Source organism: Mauremys mutica, chromosome 18 (genome assembly GCF_020497125.1).
Source record: "Mauremys mutica isolate MM-2020 ecotype Southern chromosome 18, ASM2049712v1, whole genome shotgun sequence".
In the NCBI taxonomy this organism is placed as follows: Eukaryota; Metazoa; Chordata; order Testudines; family Geoemydidae; genus Mauremys; species Mauremys mutica.
Window position 1 is genome coordinate 23,646,284 of NC_059089.1, and position 27,121 is coordinate 23,673,404.

At 40.3% G+C, this 27,121-nt stretch overlaps 1 protein-coding gene across 6 annotated transcripts in view; it reads left to right on the forward strand.

Moving 5' to 3' along the window:
• Positions 1-25,427, forward strand: part of NACC2 (NACC family member 2) — a 78,037-nt gene extending 52,610 nt beyond the window's left edge. For 4 of the 6 annotated variants that reach the window (XM_044992889.1, XM_044992885.1, XM_044992888.1 and 1 more), the window contains exons 2-6: positions 2,797-3,723; positions 15,057-15,224; positions 19,978-20,083; positions 20,972-21,069; positions 24,796-25,427. In XM_044992889.1, coding sequence (XP_044848824.1) covers positions 2,859-3,723; positions 15,057-15,224; positions 19,978-20,083; positions 20,972-21,069; positions 24,796-25,295 — 1,737 coding nt within the window. In that variant the 5' untranslated portion in view covers positions 2,797-2,858 and the 3' untranslated portion in view covers positions 25,296-25,427. Of the gene's footprint in view, positions 1-1,319; positions 1,341-2,796; positions 3,724-15,056; positions 15,225-19,977; positions 20,084-20,971; positions 21,070-24,795 lie in introns of those variants that run through there. The other 2 variants (XM_044992884.1, XM_044992890.1) reach the window with 2 other exon arrangements.
• Positions 25,428-27,121: the final 1,694 nt, after the last annotated feature.

The window sequence follows — 27,121 nt, forward strand, 5'->3', positions numbered from 1 at the left end:
TGGCAGTGTTTTGCATTGATTCTGCAGAGTTGAATTTAATGCACCAAGTATACATATGAACAGTAAAAACCAGGCATGCACACACTAAATAAGAAGTGACTAGGGAGAGCCCCACATATTTGCATTATCTGTAGCTACTTTCTACTAAAGGTGGCCTGATTTAATCTTTATTTTTTTTAAGTTTTGAATTTTATCTGACACACCATATGACCAGAGGAATTGGAACCAACCACAGAGCATTAATTGAAATAAAAAACGTTCTGTGCAGGAAACAAGTAAGAAACGCAAGACCCCACCCCCTTTCCCAGAAAAAGCACCAGCATGCTCAATAAATGTTAAGGTAATTTAAAATTTGAATCTGGGAGACAATGTGACTAGGATTTCATTACTTAAGCAAATGGATTTGCTTTTAGTGGATGCAGCCACAGACTGAGAAGCTTTCCCAAGGGGTAAACGTTTTCCTGTGTTTGAAAAGCTTTCTTGTGTGTTAAGGAAGGGGGAGGGGGGCCATGAATGTTGCTCCATATGCACTTAGGACTCTGGAGCATCTTTATTTAGTACTGATTTGGGCATCATTTTTAGATGCTTGTTGTAGGGAGATTCTTGTAGAGGTTTTAAACCTTTCATCTGTTGTCATGGGGCAGAGAGATCTGAGCCAGAGTGAAGGAATGAGAAGCCCCCTTAGTGGGATGGGTAGTGTGTTCTGGAGCAGATGTGCTTCCTTTGACTAATTTCTTCCTCACGCTGGAGGAGTTAAACAGCAGCAGTGCCAGCTCTGCAGACTGTTTGGAATAGTTTAAATGCTTTGACACTCTGGATGTACTAGATGGCAGAGGAGGCAGTTTACAGCGTAATTCATATGCAAAACTGCACTATAAATTTAAAACCTGTCTCAGTTGCCGTGGCACCACTAAGCATTTCATCAGCATACAGTACAGTATTTCTGCCATCTTTGTTTGCATTGCAGTGACTCATCAAAAGTCTGTCTTGTACCAACACTGAGAGCATTCCTCTGGCACTGATATTTCTCTGTTTTTAAAGCTTCGCTTTGAAACTGGCATTTACTTCAGGTCCCTAATCAAAGGGCTCTATTCATTGCAGAGAGCAGCCTGAATGTTAATCTGCATCCGGCCTATTCATTTAGATGCTATGCACTGCCGTCGAGATTTGACTTGGTAAAAGCTTGAGCTACAGCAGATACAAACGGAGGTTTTGATACTATTTTTTTTCCCCCTGAACGATCTTCGTTGCTGCAGTTAGTGTAGCAGACGGAGGCGATAAAAAGGGACTTAAGAGATCCTTCACTGAGCAGCAGTACCTCGGATCATTCGTTGTTTAAGGTATGTTCGCATGGTATCATATGAGGGGGCATAGAAGTTCCTTGCTTTGAAGAAATCTCTTTTAAACCATGTAGATACAATTAAATTGGCTTTGAGCATGTTCTCTTTTCTTCATGTTCCTCAGTGGCTTTCCAAATAGTACTTTTTTCCAGCAGTGTGAACAGAGAAGTTCTTTGTAGGTTATTTTTCTTTTCAGAGGAGATTTAAAAAAAAAAAATTACCAGGTAAACTTCTTCTTATGCCATCGTCATGAGGATTTGGTGCTAGTTAAACACAGTTTACTCAGTACCATCAAGTGCAAACGTAATTTGAGATCTTCTGTTCTCTTAAAGGGGGGGGGTGATGGTGGGCAGGGGATTCTTGGGGTGTAGCCTTTATTTGGGCTAATAAGCACTGATTGGCTTTTCTGGAATTTTATGCACTAAAATGACCTAATTTAATCTTACTGCTCCTATAAGGCTTGTTTCAGAGCTTGCCTCTTTCTGTACCGAAAAGGAGAAATTATTTTCATCCTCACAAGGTGCCGATACCCTAAACCAGCACACTCTGTGCTGTTATTTGATGCAAAGTCGAAAGTCGGATAGGCTGAAGATATTTTTTTTACCTGAGTTTGTTCAGAGGCATTCTTGATAGTCCTGTTTCTGATTTCAGAAGATGGGGTTGTTCCTATTACGGGGTGCATGTCTCGCCTTGGATTAGACTTGCACTATGTCCCCTGCAGAATCCCTTTTTAATATGACCAGGAACAAAACATAGGGCACTGACCGGAGGGGGACGTATGTGGAGACACTCTTGCCCTCGTCTGTATTTAAAAGAAAAAACAAATGACTTGATGTTAAGTTTACTGCAGTACCTTGGTTTTGTTTGTTTGGGCTGAATTACCTGGCTTAATTTTGATACCCTTTCAATGAAATGGCGTTTATAATTCCACTTAGAAGTAGTTTAACTCTGAATATTTTCTTTTTTAAAACAAGTGTAGGGGAATCGTCTAGGATCGTGAAAATATGTTTTCATTGCAGTAACTGCTTAGACAGAATGCTGTATTTATTTCAGACAAAATGGCACATTGTTTTGTAACTATTTTATCTCGAGTTTCAGCAGGTATTTTTTATCCATTTCCAAAGATCTGTTGACTATTAATAGGGCTACCTTACTATTCATTCTGACTCTGTTACCATCCATATTATCCTGTTTACTTTAAACTCCAGAGGAAAGAACCAATGATAAATTTAAAAAAAAATTGAGAATATTTGAATATTTAAATACATTGTTTTAAAAAGTTTGTTTAAAAACAGCAGTAAGTAATTTTATAAACAGTTGGTGTTGTACATCAGCCCTTAGGTTTAGTTTTGAGTCTTCAGTTGTGTTAGGTTGTTTGTTTTTGTTTTTATTTGTTTGTTGCAGAGAACTGTCTAAAAATGCTGTTTTTTTTCTCTCTGCCTTCTTCATTTTTCAGATGTGCCCTACTTTGGATACTTCTGCATTGCATGTCTAAGGAGCTCCAACTAATCCTGAGCCATGTCACAGATGCTGCACATAGAAATTCCCAACTTTGGGAACACCGTCTTGGGCTGCCTGAATGAGCAGAGGCTGCTGGGGCTTTACTGTGATGTCTCCATAGTTGTCAAAGGCCAAGCCTTCAAGGCACATCGTGCGGTGTTAGCAGCCAGCAGCCTGTACTTCAGAGACTTGTTTAGCGGGAACAGCAAAAGTGCATTTGAGCTCCCAGGTACGGTGCCACCAGCCTGCTTCCAGCAAATCCTTTCATTTTGTTACACTGGGAAACTCACAATGGCCGCGAGTGAACAGCTGGTAGTGATGTACACTGCAGGTTTCCTACAGATCCAACATATCATAGAAAAAGGGACAGACTTGATGTTCAAAGTGAGTTCTCCCCACTGTGACTCTCAAACCACCATGATAGAAGATCCTAGTTCGGAACCTCAGAGCCCTTGTAACCAATTGCAGTCTGCTTCTGTGCCCTACGTCATGTCCCCTTCCATGCCCATCCCGCTCCTCACCCGGGTGAAACACGAAAATCTCGAGCTGCAACCCACAGCAGTGTCAGGCCTTCCTGCCAAGCGACCCTTGGAAGCCAGCACTCGGGATAGTACAGGAGGGAGCGTTTCTAATGCTGCTCCACTAAAGTTGTCTCGTGTTTCATACTATGGAATGCCCAGTTTAGCTACTCTCATCCCAAACATACAGCAAGTCCAGTACTCCCAAGGGGAGCGGACAAGCCCAGGAGCCAGCAGCATTCCAACTACTGATAGTCCCACTTCCTACCACAATGAGGAGGATGAAGAAGATGATGAGGCTTATGATACCATGGTCGAAGAACAGTATGGTCAGATGTACATCAAATCCTCAGGAGGATATTCAGGTAATAAACCAAAACGTTCCATTTCCCTAACCCCTTTGTTTTTCTCTTCCTCTTTAAGTTGCCACTTGGTCCTTTTTTCCTTTGTCCAGAATATATTTTTTGGACTGTTCATCAGGTTTTTTTATATCCTGCTTGTTTACACATGAAGATTTGTGTTTGTGAATTTAATGCTGTTGAAAACTGCTGGCCTGACAGCCCAGGCAACTTGAATTCTCTATCCACAGAACCGGTACAGCATGGGCAGAGGACAATACAAACTTCACCACCACCACTCCACTAATGTGCCTCTTCTCAGAACTGGAGAGACCACATGTAGGGGTGAGAGTGTAGTGCAGTGGCCATAGTCTATTTAATTCTTAGCCTCCTCCTGTTGGCAGTCTCAGCCAGGGACTCCATTTGTTTTGTGCTTTTGTAACATGGACACCTATCCATTAACTGCTGAACTGAGAGTGCCAACTAATTTCACATACAGTAGGTCATCCAAGAGCTACCTCAACCACTACCCATCCTGGTTTGGATTAGAATCGGCAATCTGAAGGTGAAAGGCTTTATATCCAATTGCAAATCACCTCATCCATTTATTTCCCCACTACTCCCTCCCTTTTTTACAAAAATCAATTACAATGTATGTCTTGCGCTCTCCATCCAAATACCTCAAATAAATCAGATTTCTGGTATATCAGAAAGAATTTAAACAAACCTTTCTCCCCCTATCCCTAACCTATATATCCTAGTCAAGATTTTTATCTGGAATGCTGTCAGTTAAGTTCCCGTTTTCCCTTCAGAAATAATTGATAGAACTAGTGAAAAGTCTTCATTAACCTCACTCCTCACCTGGTAGTACTGCACTGTGAAAGCATTAGCTAAAGGAGAACACTGTCTCAGCAATGAATTGCTAGACAAGGAACTACTGGGTTCTGCCACCAAGGACACACAGGTGTTTTGATTTTGCAGTATGAGTATATGAGGGGACATTCTCTTTTCTGCTTCCCTCACAAGTGATAAACTTTTCTGAAAAACAACCGTATTGGCCTTGCTCATCTTCAAGATCTTGAACTGACATTTGGAAATGTCTCTGGTGCCTGTTTGGTTTGGCTTTTTTGGAGGGCTAGAGAGGAGGATAGAGGCTATGTGGTAGCAAACACGTGGGGAATCTAATCTCAACAGCTAGCGTTTCTCTCTGAGGCATTTCAGAAGAACATATTGGGAGATGTATGTTCTTTCTGCATTCCAAAAAGAGGCTCCTGGATGAACACAGTGGACTCTTAACTGGTGCTGCAGGTGTTTGAGAATGCAGCTTTGATTTGTATTCAGTTCCTGGGTGGAAACATATTTCATGGTTTTCTTGAGATTTCTCAAGCTGGCAATGCAGAATTTTCTTTAGTCTGTGCTTAGTTTTCACTGTTACTATTTCCCGTTGTAATTGCTGGATCAAAAATGACTAATTTCAAAATATTAACTCTCTCACATATGCTGAAAAGTTGGCTTCCTTTCCTTGGAACCATTTTATTTTTAGAGATGGGTAGAAAATGTTGCATTAACAGCCTCTGTTTGATCCAGTTATGTAATTCATGGTGGTGGTAATTCTCAGCACCAAGACACTCCCAAGTGTGGCTTTCCAACCCTCTCCATAAAAACAGAACCCCAAACTTCTGTTTGAACAGTAATGTGCTTGCTGTACAAATCTGTAAGTGGATCGATGAGAAGAAATCATTGCCATGTGTTTTACTGGAGGGGTAGGAGAAACTGTATCTTGTTTAAACTGGCCTTTCCACTTTCACAGCAAATACTGCTACTGGCAAATTTCAAGGTGGTTTGGTTTTGGGTTTTTTTTTAAATATTAGAACAGTCTCTAAAAAAGCCAGTCTGCTTTTTCAGTTGCCGTTTCTGAGGAAAGAGTCCAAATTCCTTGTACTGACAGTAAACTTTCAGAAAGGAGTAGACTAAAGTATTCTAAGGAATGGTGTGTGCGCTGTATATTTACTGTAAAGTCCTCGGCTGGCTAGCTAGTTGGTGAGATGGAGGATGTTGGTGATGCATAGGATGTGTTTTAAAATTTCCATCTAACTGGACAGAGCTGAGGCTGTTTGCATGGATGTTTGTCCTATCCCCCTCCATCCCCCCCCACTGCAGAGCATTATGATTGAGTAGTGTTTGTCTTCACAATGTTGAGCATTTCTAACATTGTTCTTTAGAGAAACAGGATTATACCCTTGTATACAATATTTTGTTTCTCAGCCATGAAGCCTATTTATATAATAGCAGAACAGAACAAATTCAGTAGAAAAACAGAAGACTATAGGATGGTACAGTATGTGACTACTAAGCCAGCAGGCTATTGCATATAACTCTTATTACTGTGTAACATTAAAACAGAGCTGCTCCACTCAGAAAATAGAAAACTTGAACAGCTGACTTGCTGGCTTTGATAATTTTTCACTTGTCCAGCCTTTAGGTTGGATCTGATGATCCAGAAGAGGAGTAATATTTTCTTTCTCCCTATGCAGATTGTGAGTAGGCTTCTGAATTGCTGGGCGAGGCATAGCTTTGGGGGGAGGTCCGGGGGAATGACAGAGGAGCTCACACCAAGTAGGAACTCGCATTGTCACCATTCTATCCAACTTGAAGGGCCAGCCAATGCCCCCTCCCCCAAGGTTATAATCGATACAATTCTAGCTAGAACATGTCTCTCCTGCACAAGCACATTGAAAAAGGGTTTTCTCTTTTAAGCACAGCCATAGTCCCAGGCTGCCTCGAAATCTGGGGATATGAGAGGGAAAGATTTTAAAAAGGAAATGAAAATTCAGGCTATTCCATCCGATTATGGACTTGTGTAACTCTCACTGTGTTTTAATGACTCTGAATAAAACCTTCCTTCAAAAGACACAGAACAAAAAACCCTACAACATGGAAGAGCGAGGAAAAGCTAATCCTGCTCCCGGCACATAGATCTTGACAATCTCACAAAAGACAGGGGGAAACAGTGTAAAATAGTGATTGCCAAAGTTTCCAAGAGCCTTTTGAGTCTAAACAAAAACAAAGCCAAAAAAGGAGCACACAGCCAGATCATGCATTGAATCTCATGGGAAGCTTCCCACCGACCCACCCACCCCTTTTTTTTTCCTCTCTCCTTGTGCAGCTTAGTGTCATTCAGAATGGTGCCAGGTATCCATTGTTAGAGACATTTGTCTGCTTCATTGTAAAGGGACATTTAAAGCTGAAACTCAAGTTTTTGTTCAGTGTCCTCTGTCGTCTTTCATCTCCATGTCAGGGCCTCGTTCTGCAAGGTGCTGAATGCCAGCGAAGAAGGCTCATAGGATGGTCCCGGCCATTGTTCATTAGGTCTGTTCTGAAAGCAGTTGGGTATTGTAGATTCTTGTTTATTTTCTCCTATGTAAAAGCCATTCTGAAAAAACAGACTGAATCTCTGAAATTCGGCACAAACCAAAGAAACAACATGCAAATTCATGACCTTGGCAAAAGGCTTTGATGGTAGAAAGTCAGAGTAAAGCTTAAGCTGACTTAGAAACAATGGCACGGTGTGGTGAACCATAAGGAATGCTGAAGTGCAAAAGAAACTGAAAATAAATCCAGGGGAAGGCTGACTCCCCTTCTAAAAAACATTGCAGATGTAAGAATTAAAGCTTAGCTGTCGTGAAAGAAGTCCCTAATTTTCAGAGGGAAATATAGGAATTGCCATTCTGGATCAGACCAGACTTCAGAAACTGGCCATTCCTCACATCACATTCCAGTATAGAGTCAGAGGATGTTAGAATTGTGTGAGTGTGTTTGGCTTTGGATATTATTATTATTATCATCAGGATTTGCATAACTTGTGTGTGTGTATTAATAGCATTTCCATATGATGGCTCTTTATTCTGTAAATAGGTCTAGACTTGGAGAACATTTAGACCTTAAAGAAACTAGTTAGTCTTCATACGGGCTCTAGCATTTGATTTGAGACGTATGCAGCTAGGTAGGAGATTAAACAAAAGCAAAGTACTTATCGCTTTAACTCTAGCACTTGTGGGCCTGATCCTGAAAGGATTTCAATGGAACGTCAGATGCTCATCATCTTTCAATATCAAACCATATTCTTTTCAGTCACTTTACTGTTTAGCAGGTGTATTTGATTTTATTCGGTTTTAACAGGCACAAGTGAAATTGCACCAAGTGTCTTTAAATCCTCACGCAAAGAATTGCTAGCGTATAAAGGATGGACCTGAAAGTTATGAAATACCAAACTGGCACATGCATGTTTCATTGAAAATTCATCTAAAGTAGCTGTTAAAGGATAAAATTGCGGTAATTAGCTAAGAGAATAGTTTTCTCTCCTGGCCCTCTTATTTCTTGACAGTAAGTGAAAAGGGCAAGAAACAATCCAAAATCTTTAGTGAGAGGATACATAGCATAGTGTATGAAGATGAACCCAGACCAAGCTTAGAAAAGAAATGTTACAAGTTAAACCACAGCCAATAGCAATGATCCCGTGAACATCTTGAAACCAATAATTGGAATCTTTATAAAACTGCGTTTTAACTGCAGTCATGGTTCTTTGATTCAATTGCCTCCGATACAGATCAATGAGTAGTCTGACCCTTAGGATCAGGCAGGAGGTAGTCAACAGAAGCGAAGAATTAATATATTTTCCAGGAAATATAAAAGAACACCAAACTAGGTACAAACATAGAGGAGATGGAGAAAAATGAAACGAACAGGGCATCACACTTGTCAGACAGAGCTGGTCTTATCTGCTTCTTATTGTAAAAGTGAGAATACTCTAATGGCTGTGAGGGAAAAAGGGGGAAGGTGTAATGCCCACTAGAGGGTGTGGAAAATCTTTGGCTTCATTGGCAGCCGCCTGTCTAATCAATGTGAATTGTTCTCAACTTGTATCAACCAAATCACAGAAAACAACTTGAAGGCAAGAAATTCTCCCTCTTATTAAGGACTCAGCAGCCTGAGGAAACTTAAGATCCACATGAGTGTCATTCTGCATCAGACCTTTTTTGGCATTAAACTTCTAGTCCCTGTTTCTTCACAGTAAAACACAGATGTTTAATTTTAGACTGGCAGATGTTTCATTCCTGTCTGAGATCTGAAACAAAGGCAAGATATGGGCATTTATAAGCCAATAATATTGTTCCTGTTCTTCCAGATTAACTCTGTGTATAAATAGGACATACACCATATCTCTACATTTGAGTATACTGCTGCAAAAGGCACTATTAGTAAATGATGTATAGTTCTATAGTGGACTATATTATCATTTTTTCTTCTTGTGTGCATATATTTATCTAGAAACATACATGCCGCTTGCCAGTAAATCTTCTAAGAATCTGTGAAAATAGGTGCAGATGTTGGCTACTGTTTTCATGTCCGCTACCTAGCAAGAGTGACTTAGGGATTCTTGTAAACTCTTTGTTTGAAAGGAAACTTCTGACTCTGGGGGGAAAGGAGGGCCCCTAGGTGTGTGCTTCAAAATTCCAGTCACACATGATAGGTGAGAAGAAGATGATTTTGTGGACGCGGCAGTGGACTAGGAGCCAAGACTTCTGGGTTCACATTTCCTGTGTGACCAGGCTCGAGTAACTTCAGCTGCTCTCTCTGTTCTCTGTCTGTAAAATAGGAACAATAATACTTCCCTACCCTGAAGAAAAGTGAATGAGAAGAATAAGAAGAGAATCCAGATGAAACCCTCTGGAGTTGTGAACCTCCAAGGGGGAACTGGTATTGCTGCTCCTTGAGTTGGCAAGAGCCACAACGATATTAAAGTAACTGGTCTTTAGGGAGTACAGGCAATAGTTTCAAATTTGGATGCCTGAAATTAGACATCAAAATCTCGGCACTGATATTCAGAGGTGCCGGGCACTTGCAATGCTCATTAAAGTCAGTCAGAGACATGGGTGCTGAGCACCTCTGAAATGAGGTCACCTATTTAGGTACCCAAGTAGGCGCCTAACTACATGATTTGGGCATCCCAGTGTGAAAATGTTGGACACTGACATATTTTACTGTCATTCTTTCTGAACAGACGCATGTCCACTAGGCCCATTAACAGCCTATCAAGAGAAATTTGAGGCTGTGGTACATTATGTTTGCTGGGGCCGCAGCCCCTCCCATTTCACCCAGTTACAGATATGGGGAGGGGGCTGAGCTCGGAGTTCAGGTACAATTGTCCCCCTTTTACCTTTCTCGTCAGCCCTGCCAGTTAACCTGTTCTTCATTGGCTAGGTCATCAGAATTTCATTTTTGCTTATAACTTCTACTTTTTAAAAAGTTTTTATATGTACAGTAATTTGTATTAGCTTTTTTAACATCACATGAATAATATTTACAAATGTATAGCCAGTTGGATTATTGCTTCTTACAACTGTGTAATAAAAGGTAATAATAAAATACTTCTAAAGATCTAATGGTTTGTAACAGCCCGTTGTCAACTAAAACAATGATGATTAGAAATGGAAGACCTTACGTAACAGACCTCTGCGAAGCAGAGTGCATCTTAAGGGCCTGTGGAACAAAGGCACTCAGCACCACCAAGGAGGTGCTGGAAGGGACCAATGCCACAAGTTGTTGAGTGCCAGTAATTCCTATTAATTTCAGCACTTTCCGGCATTTGGCACAAACAGTAAAGTGACTGAAAAGAATATGGTTTGATATTGAAAGATGATGAGCATCTGAAGTTCTATTGAAATCCTTTCAGGATCAGGCCCACAGTGCTAGAGTTTTGAGTTTCTATACTGAAATCCTGGCTGTATCCTCTTGTAGTTCAATGCCGCATGTTATGAAACACTTCCAAGTTTCAGACCCAAATATATATTTGTGTAAATAAAATATATTGGTGCTACTTCATAGCTACCACTACCTTTTTAATTATTTCTTGTTTTCTTTTGCATTAGCTGGTAAGCTGCTTTCTTAGTCTAGTACAAAACTATATTAGACAATACTTCACATTGTTTGCCATTTCATTCAGAGGAAGAGGAGCAGCTGCCCTCCGAAGATACAAATTAATTAGACACGAATACTATCCTGTTCTGTAGAGCATAAAGGCCAAACAGACTTGCTTTCTTTGACAACATGGGACCAAAGTGTTTTGTACCCTGCTTTTTTATGCTACAGTTCTGTGTGCAGTGATTAATATATGTTGAATTGAAGTACAGTAGCATTAAAAAAACCCTAAATCTTTGGTAAAGTTTGTTTAATTTTGCTTGAGTTGTACTAATTCTTTAACCAAAACAAAATCCACAAATGAGGTAAGTGTCCATATATAAATGAGATTTTTTTATAGACAGAGGCAATAAGCAAGAGAAACAGTATTGAATTATATTAGAATGGATTAATCTGGATTGCACCGTGTGGGGTTTTTTTCTAGCACAAATTTTGGCTGAGGTCTCGTGACGTTTAGCTTCAGAAAAGAGAATGTTAAGTCACCTATGGCCCTGTTGTTGGTTCTTATGTTTAAACACACGGGGCACTTATAAATAAATCAGAAGAATATTTTTTTCTGCCAAAATGTCACTGACATTTCCCAATATTGTGTGTGTGTGTGTATCTCCAAAAACACAATATGGGCAGGTCAGTGTTGTCTGTACTATTAGTTAAAGTTGTTTTTTAGACCAAGTAGCTGGATTTCAGGAAATGAGACTGACACCAGCTTCAGCTGGAATTAGTTACTCTAGGAAGTTAACAAATACCGGGGCAGTACAGTCTCTTGACTGTGTTATGTTGCTTTCTTTGCATTATTTATTATTGCAGTATCAAGACTGGCTGGCCCAAAAATTGATGTACCTTCAGAGTCACTCTGTGTGACATGCACAGAAACTTACAATCCACTGTCTGTCATCTGGTGCAGTTTGTTTGCTGGTCTGAATGTTGTGTATATTGTTTAATTTCCTACAATTACAACAATTAGTTTGAAAAATAAATGCATAAAGAGTTGGAGAAAAAGGGACTGGGTTCTATTCCCGGACTACTTGTATGGCTTTAGGAAAGTCACTTAATCATCGTGTGCCTCAGTTTTCCATGTTACCAACCTTTGTAAAGTGCTTTGAAATATATGGATGGAAAGCATTCTATACATGCAAATAATTATTGTTGTTTCTTAATTCATTGATGGGGGGAATCATGTTTTAGCTCTGCCTACTTTTAAAGCTGTTAACAAACTTTATCTAGCAAGATAAATTAAAATCACATCTGTGTGGTTATGGAAAGTAGTAACTAACCAAAATCTCAGGCTAAATGTTTTTGTTTAAAATATATAAGTATGATAGTTACAAACCACAGGGTCTGCCTTCTGTTGTGAAATGTTTGGATTTTTGCTCTGTTGGCTGCAACTGTTCAAGGATATTTTCTCTGCAATTACTGCTGCTCTTTAACTTGACTTTAATTTTATTTTTTATAAAGACACTAACATGGAACCATTTTAACAGCCCTTGTGAAAATTAATGTCACTAGGTTCTTACCCTTTTAACAGCTTATGTTCTGCCAGTTTTTAAAGTGGCAATAAATAGTTTTTGCATTTTTCACCCAAAGCCATTAATTAAAATAATAATTGCAGCTTTAAACAAATAGTGCAGGGAGTTTTGTTTTTGTGTGTGTGGTACTTTATGCCTTTACTCAGCAGTATAAACCATGACTGTGTAGAAAGAATTGACAAGCTGCTGGAACACTTTCTCTGGCAAGCTTGCCCACAATTAACACAAGCAATATGAAATAATATGGCCTAATCTTTATCCCTTGCTGTGGCTCTTGCATTTAAAAAGCATTGTGGCGTCACTAAAAAAAACTGCTGCCCGATTTTGATATCTGTTGACTCCTAAACATATGCTATCCTTTTCCTGAATAGCATCTATTAAGCACATCAGACATCTAACCAAAATGACCCACGTATCCCCTAATGTTGTGTATGGTATTTGTGCTATACCTGAATACTTCCCTGTCATAGGGAGTCATGCAGAGGTGTACAGTATATAGTGTTCTTTCATCAGCTCTAAATAGGAGAGAAGAACTGGACCCTTCTGCAAGCAGTGTCCCCAAACCTGTCCCCAGGATATATTTTTGCAGTGGCGGGTGTGCTATTGGTATGTGCTTATATGAGCAATTTTGGCAAAACCAAAGGGACTGTAAGGAGACTAGAGTAGCTTTTGTCTGAATATTAGTGCTGGATAAAATGCTCTCCAAGTCTTGATTTATTTAAATTAAATACTTCTAATATTTTTCAGTTAATATCCTTCCTTTCTCAATGTCCAAAAGCACCAGCAAGATACCAGCCCCTTTAGATACTTCCACCACAAGAACCAGCAATTTCATTCTAAAATAGTGCATCTGAATATTTGGAAATTCTCCTTATAAGAGCTTTGAAACAGAAAATTATTTCTGTGGGTGAAAATTTTTTTATGTAAGTGAGCTGCACATCAGCATTACAAAGTACTTCTACTTTGCATAGATAATCAGGCCGTAGTGGTAGGAGAAATTATGCTTTAAAATATCATCTGGATTGTTCGTCCACTTAGGGTGACCAGATGTCCCGATTTTATAGGGACAGTCCCGATTTTTGGGTCTTTTTCTTCTATAGGTACCTATTACCCACCACCCCCGTCCTGATTTTTCACACCCTACTTCCACTATTAGTTCCCCATCCATTCACGGTAATGCCAGGCTGTTGTTCTGGGTGTACTGGTACATTGAGATGATCTTTTTTAGGAGATACATGCTGATGCCATGATTCTTAAAACAAAACCACACACCTCATACAAAGAAAAACTTTCCATTTTAAATGGCTTGTCACATAAGAATAATATTGCATTACATTGGTACTCAATATAGCCTTACATTTTGTTGGCTTTTACAACTTTTTGTCCTATAATGTGCTGTCACATAATAATAGAACACTGCAGGATATGTCCTAGTTTGAACACTAACTTCTTTGTAAAAAAGACCTTTCTGTTGTGGTAACTGTAACAACAACTACACAAAAGTCTCCAGATTTGCTATTCTACCTGAAGAATGGGAAACATCAAAATAATGAGAGTAAGATACATTTAAGAGGCTAAGTGATGGCATGTTTGATCCAATGCTTTTGTCTAACTATTTTTTTAAAGAATCATAAATCTATACCCAATTGTATTAAGGGTGTATTTATCCTTTTCAAGGAGCAGTCCTGATCATATGTATAGAGTTTGACATATGTTATCAAAACTTGTTGATCAAGGTGTAGACCATTATACAATTGGATGTATTTTTATAATTTATAAATGCTTAAAATATATTGTAGATGATGCAGTTAGCACCTATGCACATCTGTATGAGTCCTGTTTTGCTGTGATAGGTAATTTTAAGCATGATAATGGACTTCCATTATAAACACGTTTTGGGAAGCTAATCCTCTGTATGTTCACAAAACCTAGCATTGTGCAGAGTTTGTTCGTAGTAACTCATTTGTTTTATCTTTTTAGTATTAACATCTGCTAAAAGGCAGTGGCAGGCCCCATCAATTGTATGTAACTAAATGTTTTAAGGGAAGTCACAGCAATATCCTAGTATGTCAGTGTAATTTTTTTTTAAAGCCAAAGCTTAATAAAACTTTGTATTTTTTGGTGGTGATGAGATTTTAGACACTTGGAAGTGGGAATGGGAGTGGAAAGGAAACGTAGGAATCACGTTTTGCTTTAGGAAAGTGAGTGCTGACGGATAATATTGAGATGCTAAGATTAACTTTTGTTGGTTCAGCATGTATATAACGTTTTTCAGCAGCAGAAGATTAAAGAAAAGTAGTTATAGGGCAGTAGCTACTAACCTGATTGGACAATTTATGGCCTAATTGGGAAACCTCTAATACATTTGCATAACATTTTATTTTTGGTTAGTTGCATACAGTAGTTTGTGTCTTCTCTTTAGAAAGCTGATTCTGTATACTTGTCCACATTTAGAGAGTGATCTCAGATGTTCAGAAATAGCAATTTTTCTAAATGATTAAAAAAAATAAATGAAAGCACAATTAGGTTACACTAATCCCTCTCTCAGAATCCATTCAAAACAAGGCTCCTACAGGAGCTATTCTTTCAGAAAGGGATCAGGAAAAAAGGAAGACCTTGGGTTTAAACTTAAGGACAAGAGAAGCTTCATTCTGAAGATCACAGATATTAGTCCTGGCTCCAGCATAACGGTGCCCATTGCCTCCACGTATAAAATGACCATTCTTGTTGAGTAGATAACTGTTTTCAAGAACAATGTTGTGAAAAAGATCTTGAATCATCAAAATCGAGCTGTGTTCATTTGGATCCTGCACCTTAAAAGCATTTAACGGTTCTCCCTGTTAATTCTTTTTCAAGTAGCTCAAGAGAAGCCAGAGCAGATCCCACTAGAGAGTCGTTCGTGTGTCCTCATTCGACGTGATTTAGTTGCTCTTCCAGCAAGTCTTATCAGTCAAATTGGATATCGGTGCCACCCAAAACTGTACTCAGAGGGAGATCCCGGAGAAAAACTTGAACTTGTTGCAGGTAATAACTTTTTTTTTTAACATTAGAATAATTGAAGATTAGACATCTTTCTTTTTAGAATTTACCCCTTATCTCCCTTGAACCTGAGTTGCAATCAGACATATTGTATGCAAATTTTCCCTTTTTGTGTATTACTATGAACAAATGTACCCATCACTAATCAGTGGGGAAAAAAAATAGAACATCTTAAATTTCCTTTAATTCACTGTTAGAAGAATGTGTCATTAGCAGGAGTTATTCAATTGAATTAATTTAGCATTTAATTGAATTCCCTAAGCTTGTATTCTTCCTGATTGATATGGGCTGCATCACAACTGTATTTTAATTTTGCTTCACAGATGAAAAAAAGAATTAGTCTTTTTTTTTACCTATCAAATGTTAAGATTTACAGAGCAGTGGAAGTGGGATTTATAGAAATGAACACACATTTAGACATTTTGGGTTTTAATTAAAACAACAAAAACTTTAATAGTGGGTAAAAGATTACAGTGTTGGGCTTGTGGGTTTCTCCCTAGATATGAATTGCAAGAATCGATCCCTAGGGACACATTTGGTGTATTTGTGGCAAGGACGAGGCTGTAATCTTCCGGCTAGTCACAGATGGAACTGGTCAGTTTTGGCAACCAATTACCAGTAAGGCAATAGGACCCCAAGGCTGGAAACCAATTTAACATTCTAAGGACAGATACCCTGGGTAGTGTGGGATGTTCGAGAGGAGGCAAAGGTTTTTGAAGCATTTCCCTCTTTCCACCAGATTCTTCTCAGTCTTCTCTAGGTTCAGCCAAATCCAGCTACTGTTAATCCAGATGCACATTTTGGCTAGGCATTCAGAAAGCTGAGACGTGGTACTGTTTAGGTTTAATATACTGGAGTTGTAGAGCTGGATGCAGATATAAAATATGCAAGACTTAAAACTGTAGTCCTGTCCTTTGGTGGCCATTAGACATCCCATGGCACTGTTATGTAAGAGGGATGTGTTGACCTTGATGTCCAGACTAAATTCCAATTTGGGTAATTACAGTCTACCTCGCTAAATGCCCATTGCCGTTTCAGTTGGATATGGTATTCTTTTCCACTTCCTGACTCCACTGTTGTATAATATTATGAACTGCTGTCTTCTACCCCAGAAGTGACTCCAGTCAAGTGGTGTGATTCCTATGTAATAGCCCTTACTAACTTCACAGCTTGTTGTGAGGATTAATTAATACCTGTCAAGTGTTTTTAGTTCCTCTGATGGAAAACGCCACAGATGGGAAAAGTGAGTTAGTGCTATCGAGCCAAACCAGTTGTCATTTCTTTCTGACCATTTTATATCTTGGATTCAATACTATGAGTAGCACACATTTATTTTCAGCCTGTTGTAGGAATGTTAATTAAAAAAATTAGCTAGACAGGTTTCTCACTGATCAAGGACATATATTTTCTTCAGTGGAAGGCAGTAATAAAACACACCCACTGTACAATAGCATAAAACCCCGAGTATTTATTTTGTAGCTGGAATATCCAGTTTGTATCTGCTTGCATTTTATGTAAGACTTAAAGACATCAAGTGATGCAGGTTATTTTCACAGTGAGAACTTGCAAATTGGCTCAGGGCATCTTTGCTTGATTTACATTTTTCAATCTGAAAAAGAGTAGATTCATATCTTGGATAGTGTCTGCCTGGGTTATTTTTTATTTATTAAAGTGAAGTTACCCTTGGTAGCATCTGGCTTTCTCTCCGATGGCTTCTCTCTTAAAATACTGTAATGAATAAAGGCTCAGCGGCTAATTACAGTGTCAAACTTAGCAAAAACGGATGGGGGTGGCTCTGCCCAAAGTACATAAGAAAAATCTTTCATTGAAAGTTTAATAACCTCCATATACTAAATACTTTCTTCCATCTCAGATTTTTCTTGCCATAATTGATTCTGAAAACTTTGCCCGATTTCTCTAGAAATGATCATAGTAAAACGGATTGATAGACAGAGCGTGCACTGAGCATGGTGAGAAGCTGCAAGGTTCAGAAATCCCACCGTGCCACTTGTTCGTCTCCCCTCCTCACCCTTGTATTCCAAAAACCGTGTGTAAGAGGAAAGGAGCTAACCATCACCTAGTAAGAGATCAAGCAGTCATCTTACCGCCTGCCCCAGGACAGCTCAGATGTTGTTTAGTTCTCCATTTCACCACAGAGGAAAAGGGGCAAATGCCGAACTTCTACATTGTAAATCGGGAGTTACTCTATTGAGCTCAATGCAGTTGCTCCAGGTTTACTCAGAGTCTGTCCCACTAGTTTTTTTAAATATTCTTTTATTCTTAATTTTAAAGGTAAGTACAGAACTAATCGTGCATAGGCTTCCCTGGAAACACAAGAAGTAATTTTATTTCTCCTGTATATCTCGGCGTCTGCAAGAACTTAGTCTGTTCCAGCTCTAGATGTGACCTACTATTTAAGCTTTATTTAAAAAAATAACTTTTATATTGTAACTGGGTGCGTGAAAAGAAAATATGCACTTCCCCATCTTTGCGTAAGCAGGCAGATTTTGAGGCATACAGTAGGTTTGTTTTTGCAAGCTATGTGCTATATACAAGTGTTCGATAATGAAAGGGTAAGAGACCTACCATAAAACACTGACAGTCTATTTCCAAACCTCTGGACATGTAAAGCTTCCTTAGCAAGGTTGATTTCTCACCTACAAACATACTTTAAGCCAATATATTTGACACCCAGCAATTCCTGGGCACTAGAAACTATAATTCCCAGCTCACCAAAATTACCAGCGAGGGTTGTGCAGTGTTTCTTGGAAATAAATGGATTTGTAAAATAAATATATCTCTCTTCCATGCCAGCCTCCTTTTTTAGTTTAAATGTGTATTCTACAGCTCTTTCCTTGACAGAAGGAAAGGCCGAATGGATGGTTGCTCTGGAAGGATGGTAGTAGTCTGCTATGGATCATTTTTAAAATGAAATAAATCATAGCACTGTGTGTCTTTTATGTAACTAGATCCTTTCACCAGACTGCAGTGGATCTTCTTTCTGTTTGGATAAAATCAGGGGATTATTATTATGGGCTGTAATTCTCACTAGACCCCAAGAGAGTGAGTGCCCAGATCCCATAGACCCCTGACTCATTCAGGCTTCTTTGAAAATCCCAACCATTGTTACTGTTATTTATATGCATTACAGCAGTCCCTTGAGAATGCAACTGAGATCATGGCCCTGTTGTGCTAGGCACTGTATAAGAATAGCCCTACTGGGTCAGACCAAAGGCCCATCTAGCCCAGTATCCTGTCTACTGATAGTGGCCAATGCCAGGTGCCCCAGAGGGAATGAACAGAACAGTTGATCACCAAGTGATCCATCCCCTGTCACCCATTCCCAGCTTCTGGCAAACAGGCGAGGGACACCCAGGGCCGGCTCCAGGTTTTCTGCTGCCCCAAGAGGCAAAAAAAAAAAAAAAAGAAAAAGAAAAGAAAAAGAAAAAGCTGATCAGCAGCATCTCAATCGCGCCACTCTATTCTTGAGCAGCAGTTCGGTGGCGGGTCCTTCACTCTCTTTCTTCCTCTTCGGCAGCACTTTGGCAGCAGCTCTCAAAGAGGAAGAGAGGGACTGAGGGATCCGCTGCCGAATTCCCACTGAAGACCCGGCCATGCCGCCCCAATAGCGGACAGAGTGCTGCCCCTTTCTATTGGCCGCCCCAAGCACTGCTTCCTTAGCTGGTGCCTGGAGCCGGCCCTGGGGACTCCATCCTTGCCCATCCTGGCTAATAGCCATTGATGGACCTATCCTCCATGAATTTATCTAGTTCTTTTTTGAACCCTGTGATAGTCTTGGCCTTCACAACATCCTCTGGCAAGGAGTTCCACAGGTTGACTATGCGTTGTGTTAAGAAATACTTTCTCTTGTTTGTTTTAAACCTGCTGCCTATTAATTTCATTTGGTGCCCCCTAGTTCTTGTGTTATGAGAAGGAGTAAATAACACTTCCTTATCTACTTTCTCTACACCAGTCATGATTTTATAGACCTCTATCATATCCCCCCTGAGTCGTCTCTTTTCCAAGCTGAAAAGTCCCAGTTTTATTAATCTCTCCTCATAAAGAAGCTGTTCCATACTCCTAATAATTTTTGTTGGCCTTTTCTGAACCTTTTCCAATTCCAAAATATCTTTTTTGAGATGGGGTGACTATATCTGCACACAGTATTCAAGTTGTGGGCGTACCATGGATTTATATACAGGCAATATGGTATTTTCTGTCTTATTATTTATCCCTTTCTTAATGATGTCCAACATTCTGTTAGCTTTTTTGACTGCCGCTGCACATTGAGTGGATGTTTTCAGAGAACTACCCACAATGACTCCAAGATCTCTTTCCTGAGTGGTAACAGCTAATTTAGACCCCATCATTGTATACGTATAACTGAGATGATATTTCCCACTGTGCATTACTTTGCATTTATCAACATTGAATTTCATCTGCCATTTTGTTGCCCAGTCAAGTAGTTTTGTGAGATCCTTCTGTAGCTCTTCACAGTCTGCCTGGGACTTAACTATCTGGAGTAGTTTTGTATCATCTGCAAATTTTGCTACCTCTCTGTTTACCCCTTTTTCCAGATCATTTATAAACACATAATAGGAGACCACCTCTCCCCTGAAGAGTTTGCAATCCAAGTAGGAAAACAGAAATATTTTGTGTTGCATTCTGTAGTGGGATTTAAACCTTTAGGGAAAATAAGGGTGTGGGTTTTAAACTCTGTACACTTTAACTCCTGCAGGCTCAGGTGTTTATATCACCCGGGGGCAGCTCATGAACTGTCATCTATGCGCAGGTGTCAAACATAAGGTTCTTCTGAGACGTCTTCTAGCCACTTTCTTTGACCGGTATGTTCCTTTTTGACCAAAAAAAAATTAATTGGAGCCTTTTTTCCCCATACTTGTTTTTGCTTTTCTTCTTTACAGTGGGATAATCGGGAGCACAGGGGCTGACTTTTGTTTTTGCCAGTGGGTGCTTTTGAAGAAGGGTGTGTGTGTTTGGGGGGTGGGGGAAGACTCTGCTAGTTTTGGGGGTAAGGTTATTTTCAGCATATTTATACACTTCTTTCATATTCCAGTTATTGAATATGTGTGTATCATTGGTATCTTACCAATGTAATCATTATTAAAATAGTAATGAACTACTTAATTACATTATCATGAATTGCAGTATATTAAAATCATTGCACTCACCTACAAGATGTCCTCAGTAACATCCCAGTTTAAAGACATTACGTCTCACTGTAGCTTTTTGGATGGGAAAGTGTCAGCAACACTGTGGCTCATGGGTGCACAGTACCGGGTTTACAATGGCGTTGTGGCACCAGACCCACACGGAGAAGGGGCCCCGGTGCCCGGATTGTGTCCCCCTCACCTGTGTTCCCCCCATGACCCCACCCGCTGCTTACTCCTCCCCACTCCCACTTCCCCCTTGCATGCGGGGGCCTCAGGGAGAAGAGCCGGGAGTGGTGCCCACAAAACATTAATCTGGCCCTGCGCATGCTAAGCACCCCCTGGTTTTTTTGGTGGGTGCTTGAGTCTCAGAGCAACCAAGGTGTCAGCGCCTATGGTCTGAAGTGCCAGCTTTTCTGATTCCTCAACTGAAAAATATACTGTTTGGTTGCTACCTGAAAGAGAATAAACTCAGTAAGACAGTATCTCTCTGCATCACTTTAAGCTGTCACTCTTACCTGAAATCCAGGGTATAAGATCTGCATTTCTCTCCCTTTCTTGCAGGAACACACTTGCCAATAGCTGTGGAACTGGAATTCGGTCCTCCACGAGTGATCCGAGCAGGAAGCCCCTGGACAGCAGGGTTCTTAATGCAGTGAAATGTAAGGGGGGAGAGATTTACTGCTGCCGTGTTAGAACAGTCTGGCAAAAACAAAAGCCTAGGAAAGAGCTGCAATTTAAACCGGGGAAGGCCTTTAAGAGTGTATAATAATTGTGACCATATACATTGAAATTAGTTATGTGAAAATTCAAATCTTTTCACTCTTTTTAAAAAATACTTTAAATTATTTGTCCAAAGTTAGTATTTTGTGTTGACAATATGACAGTGTGAAACTGAACATTATTGTTCACGTTATCTTGAATTTTGTTTGGTATTTTTTTAAATCGCTAATTTTGCAGTACAATACTTTTATTAACAGATGAGATTTTTTTTAAAATGGGGGTTATTTTTTCATGGGCTTACGTGCTTGATAACTGAAACAGTCCGTTTCACAAAGTGTGAAATAACTTTACTAAACTAGGGCTCTGAGTCTGCAGCCAGATCCATGTAGGTGCAGGGATCCACCCATACAGATCAGAGCCAAAGTCCCAAACCATATTTGAAGGAGAGATTTTCCATATAGGCCCTCGGTGCTTCTCTGTCTGCTCCTCCTTGATCCTGGCCATAGCTGTGTCTGAAAGTTGCAGTGCTTTATGGCAGTGGTTCTCCACCTTTCCAGACAACTGTACCCATTTCAGGAGTCTGATTTGTCTTGAGTACCCCCAGTTCCACCTCACTTAAAAAAAAACTACTTTTTTACAAAATCAGACATAAAAATACAAAAGTGTCACAGCTCACTGTTACTGACAAATGGCTGTTTGCTCATTTTTACCATATAATTATAAAATAAATCCATTGGATAGAAGCATTGTACTTACATTTCAGTGTGATATTGAGGCTGTTTTTCACTTGTGAGCCTTGTTTGAAGCCCAAGACCTGCTGCCAGGACTGAAGCATGTAACTTAGTTTTGCAGGGGCCCCCTCTGGTGTGGGGCCCGGGGCAATTTCCCTACTTGCCACCTCTTAATGCCAGCCCTGCATTTGTGACCCCCTAAACCTGTCCCAGAGGACCTGAGTACCCCCTGGGATACACGTACCCCTGGTTCAGAACCACTGCTTTATGGCACACAGTTTTTTGTTCTTAATGAGTAATTTGGCCACTGAGAATTAGAAATTCTGCAGTCTGCATCAGAATTTGTTAGTGTGGATTAATCTATTTCATCATCTGGGTATAAGCATTTTGTGTTTCACAGTCTATTTCCCTGAAAATGCTTGTTTATAAATCTTTTTTTTTATTTTGTAAGTAAAAAAGGGAGTCTTTCTGCAAATAATTACCTTTTTAAAAGGGATATACATAAACAATAATAGCTTTTTTTAAAAATCATTTTTTAAACTTGGAAACTGACCACGGTTCTGTATAATATCAAGCAGTTTATCCAGTCTGTACATAGAGAAACTAAAATCCATTTTAGAGCTGATAATGTAATAGGATTTGACTGTTTTAAAACCTGAAACTGTCCCAAAAGGCCATAAGGTAAGACTCTATACATTTTAACTGATAAATAATGCTCGTTAACTTCAGTGATTCAATGTCTGAGATACTAAGAACTAATTCCTGTATTTGTGATATCTAAATGTGTAGCGCCAGCCAGTGGAACTATGCTGATTTATACTAGCTGAGGATCTGGCCCATTTTCTATGCTCTGAATATGGGAAAACTAATGATCACAGTACAGAAATCCTAAGAGAGTTGTCATCCTAAAAAAAAGGAATGTTTATACTTAAAAATATGTGCTACAAGGCACAAAACAAGTGGTTAAAAATGTGCCTATTACAGTAATTCTTTTGAATACAAGAAGCACATTAGTAGAGCAAATGGTGCTTGGGGTTGACTGCAAGTGAGGAACTCTGTGGTTTAGAAAAAGCTGGTCTCTTAGTACAGTGAAGCCCATTTAATATATGCTTGATGTACAGTGCAAGCCAGTGTCCTCTCGTGCTTTCCCCTCCGTGGAGTCTGTCTGGATAGTAAATCTTTATGTAAATATCTCACTACAAAATGAAAGTGGAGTGAATTTTTTTTCAGATTTGTTAAATAAATCTTTCCTCGCCCTAATTGTTGTTCTGCTGCAGAGCTCTGAGGGCCTTCTAGCCCCAACTGCAGATCTGTAGGCCGTGGAGGGAGGCGAAGAGGTAGCAAAAGACATTGATTGATATGTAAAAGTCAGAAATATTGGACTGCATTAATTATTACCTGAGCCACAGATTGTTCGTGGTGCTTTACAAAGCAAAGCCCAAGTCCCTGGGAAGGAAGAACTTTCCTACTAAAGGCTCAGTCTTGCAAGGTGCTGAGCACCTCCCAAGTAGCACTGGGCATCCTCCACTACTGCTGTAGGAGATGACAGCACTTTCCACGGGAATTTTGATAAATAGCCATGGATGCCCTGAAATGATAGTACAGGGCCAAATGGATTGCGGGCAATAGGGCAAGACCCTATGTCCAGAAAAATCCTGGGGTTTTAAATCTGTATGTTACCCATTTCATTACTGATAGTTAAATGAAGGAATGAGTTGAATACTCCAGATAGACAGTGAGATCTCAATGAAGTGACCACCAAGAACTACAGGAGTACTTGTGGCACCTTAGGCCTGGTCTACACGGGGGGGAATCGATCTAAGATACGCAACTTCAGCTATGAGAATAGCATAGCTGAAGTCGACGTATCTTAGATCGAATTGAAATTACTTACTTCGCTCCCTCGCAGCGCTGGATCAATGGCCACGGCTCCCCCATCGACTTTGCTTCCGCCTCTTGCCAAGCTGGAGTTCAGCAGTCGACGGGAGAGCGATCAGGGATCGATTTATCACGTCTACACTACACGCGATAAATGGATCCCCGATAGATCGAGTAGTGTAGACGTACCCTTAGAGACTAACAAATGTATTTGAGCATAAGCTTTTTGGGCTACAGCCCACTTCATCAGATGCATAGAATGAAACATACAGTAAGAAGATATATATACAGACAGAGAACATGAAAAGGTGGAAGTTGCCATACCAACTCTAAGAGGCTAATTAATTAAGATGAGCAATTATCAGCAGGAGAAAAAAACCTTTTGTAGTGATAATCAAGATGGCCCATTTCAGACAGTTGACAAAAAGGTGTGAGGATACTTAGCATGGGGAAATAGATTCAATTTGTGTAATGACCCAGCCACTCCCAGTCCTGATACAGACACCGATGGTGTGTACCTTTCCTGTCCTGATAACATCCCGTTCAGCACTGCTGCAGAACTGGCTCCTTCTCCCCACAGCAGGGTTAGTGATGATTTACCTCTAAATAAATGTCTAGTAAAATCCTACTAGAAAATTTGGGAGCAATTTAAGGCATGGACTTGCCTGTTGGATAGTAGTGATACCATCTGGAATACAGACTCCCGTGTTTCATTGTGTAAGCCAGCTGGTAACTGCCTGGGTTTTAGCAATAAACTTCCCCTATGGATAAGTTGTCCCATAATTGTCCATAAAGGGATTTCTTGTACCTTTCTCTATAGCATCTGGTACAACTACTGGAAACAGTATATTGGATTAGATGAACCATTGGTCTCATCTAGTATAACAATTATGTTCTTGTGATAAAACTGTATGTTTTCTGTCAGAGATAACCATAGCTGCATGTTACTGATGTCTTGTGGTACAGTGCTGAGATGGGACAAAGGCTCTGATCACACAAACTTCTTTGTATTGCTTATGTAGCAGTTCTCAGCGAAATGTATCCCTGTCTTTGCAGTGTATTGTCAGAATTTTGCCCCAAGCTTTAAGGAAAGCGAGATGAATGTTATTGCAGCCGATATGTGCACCAACGCCCGACGAGTCCGCAAGCGCTGGCTTCCGAAGATTAAGTCCATGTTGCCGGAAGGGATGGAGATGTACCGCACAGTCATGGGCTCCACAACAAACAGTGTCCCCCTGGATCCGGAATTCCAGCCCAGCACCGCTCAAGTCTTTGAGCAGCGAATCTATGCAGAAAGGAGGAGTGATTCGGGAACTATAGTAGCTTTGAGAACTAACACAGTAAATGTCGACCTAAGCAATGGATCCAACCAATCATTTGAACAGAGTGAGGATGCCGAAGGGGCTGGCTCTGTTATACAGGAGGCAGCTGGAACAGATGTCATGGCGTCAGATACCCAAAGCACTCCACAACCTTTCGAACAAGGTGCCGGCTCCACTAGCCGGCCAGAAACTCCAGTGAGAAGACAAGATGGCACTTATGGAGGGACTTTATAAAAGAGAGAAAACATTTTGTGACCTATAAGGGATCCGTAATACTAAAGCTGCTTGCATGCATTACTAATACAAAAAAATGTGATCAAGCCACTTACCTACTGAACTGCTACTGTTGCCTGAAAAAAATGTGATTTTTATTCTGCTTGTATTTAAAATTTATGAAGGAAATAATTGCATTCGTTACACTGTAAATGACGAGGTCTATGGCGACCTACTGAAAACAAATATTGGGCTCCTTTTTGATATTCCTGAGATTAGCCTATAAGATTGTAGCTTTTTTTTTTTTTTAAAGAAGGGGAGGAGAAAAGCTTGACACTCCCCGCTGCTGCACCGCATCATCACCCCCCCATGCATTATTCAGCTCCGAAGTAAAGCCATCATTAACTTCTTCCTCGAGAGAAAGTTTTACCGTCACTTAACAGGAAAGAAAGATGTGTTAAAGTAGAAGTCATCTGACTTAGTCATTTTTGTCTGTACAATTGGCTCTAACAAGGCAGGGTGGGGTGGGGAATTGCTTAAAAAAAAAGTCTCTTGTTAAATGATCAGAGAACAGATCCTTAACATTAGTGTTACTAAGTGTGAGGCTGTAACCAAGGTCAGAGGGCTCTTCGGTGTCTGTCTGCTGATTTGTTGTTGGTTTTAGTTGCTATAGGATAGGGGTGGCCACACCTTTTATTTTATATTTGTATGAGTCGGGAGGACTGCGTGGTAATTGCAGATTGAGACCCTGGCTGTGATATTCTCCTGCAGTATGACTGCTGTGTGTCTCTCCCGGAGCTGCTCCTCCTTCCCCCCCCCGGCCAGGACGTGGTGTAGCTTTATATCACTGACCTTCTTGATTGAATCAGCTTCTACAACCTCACCTCCTCCTGCCACCTCTTCCACCTTGTGGCAGTGATGAGAGCAAACAGTCACTCGACTGGCCCACTTGCCGGGCAACCCCTTGGCCACCTCTTTACTAGGCTAATACTCCTTAATATTTCATTTCAGTCCAATCGCTGAGACAGATTGTAACAGTTTCAGAGAGAAACTGAACTGCAGAAATAGGAAAACAGATCTAGATCTAGATAGATACATTGTTGTTTTTCCTTAAAAAAGGTATAGGCAAAGCTTGTGGGGGAATGAGGCTTGGAAGTAAGTGTAGCAGGCAGAGGGAGTGAGCCTCAGTGAGAATTCAGCTGTACCTGGTAATGGTTTGAATGAACTTAGTTTCCAGTGGTGTGCTTGTTACATGGCTTGGCGTGAGGGAGCGATCTGATTTAACTTGTTGGCATGCACTAATAACAGCTCTCCACTGGTTGGAATGCACCATTGAGCACACCCTCCCTCACACTGAGGTGCACATGATAGGGAAAAAGAAAATTAAGATTCCCCCAGCACCCACCCACCCATCACCCCTTTTAAAATGTAACTGGGCCCTGCAGGAGACAAAAGTCCTAGCTCTCAGGAAACTAGTTTTCTCCAAGCCACACGCCAGAATGTAGTTGTCAGCTTGTGGGGATGCATTCAGCCCCTCCAAAAGCAGTATTACTGGCAACTGGAACAGAAAGCCACCTCACTCGTTTTGCTCTAAACAACAGAAAACTTTGCTCCAAAGAGACCAGACTTGCTTGAAATAGCAACTCTTCCTCCAAAGATGTCTGGCAAAGTCGAACTGGCCTAGGTTGAAACACTTGGTTTCCTTGACAGCTGCCGCAGTCTGTAAGCTCCTAAAGAGGCCTGTAACCTGTCCTGTGTTTCTAACATTTAAAGTATATTAAATACAAAGGGAAAAATCAGATTTGTTTTCATAATTTTTGGTTCTGTCCTTCCATGAAGTACTTTTT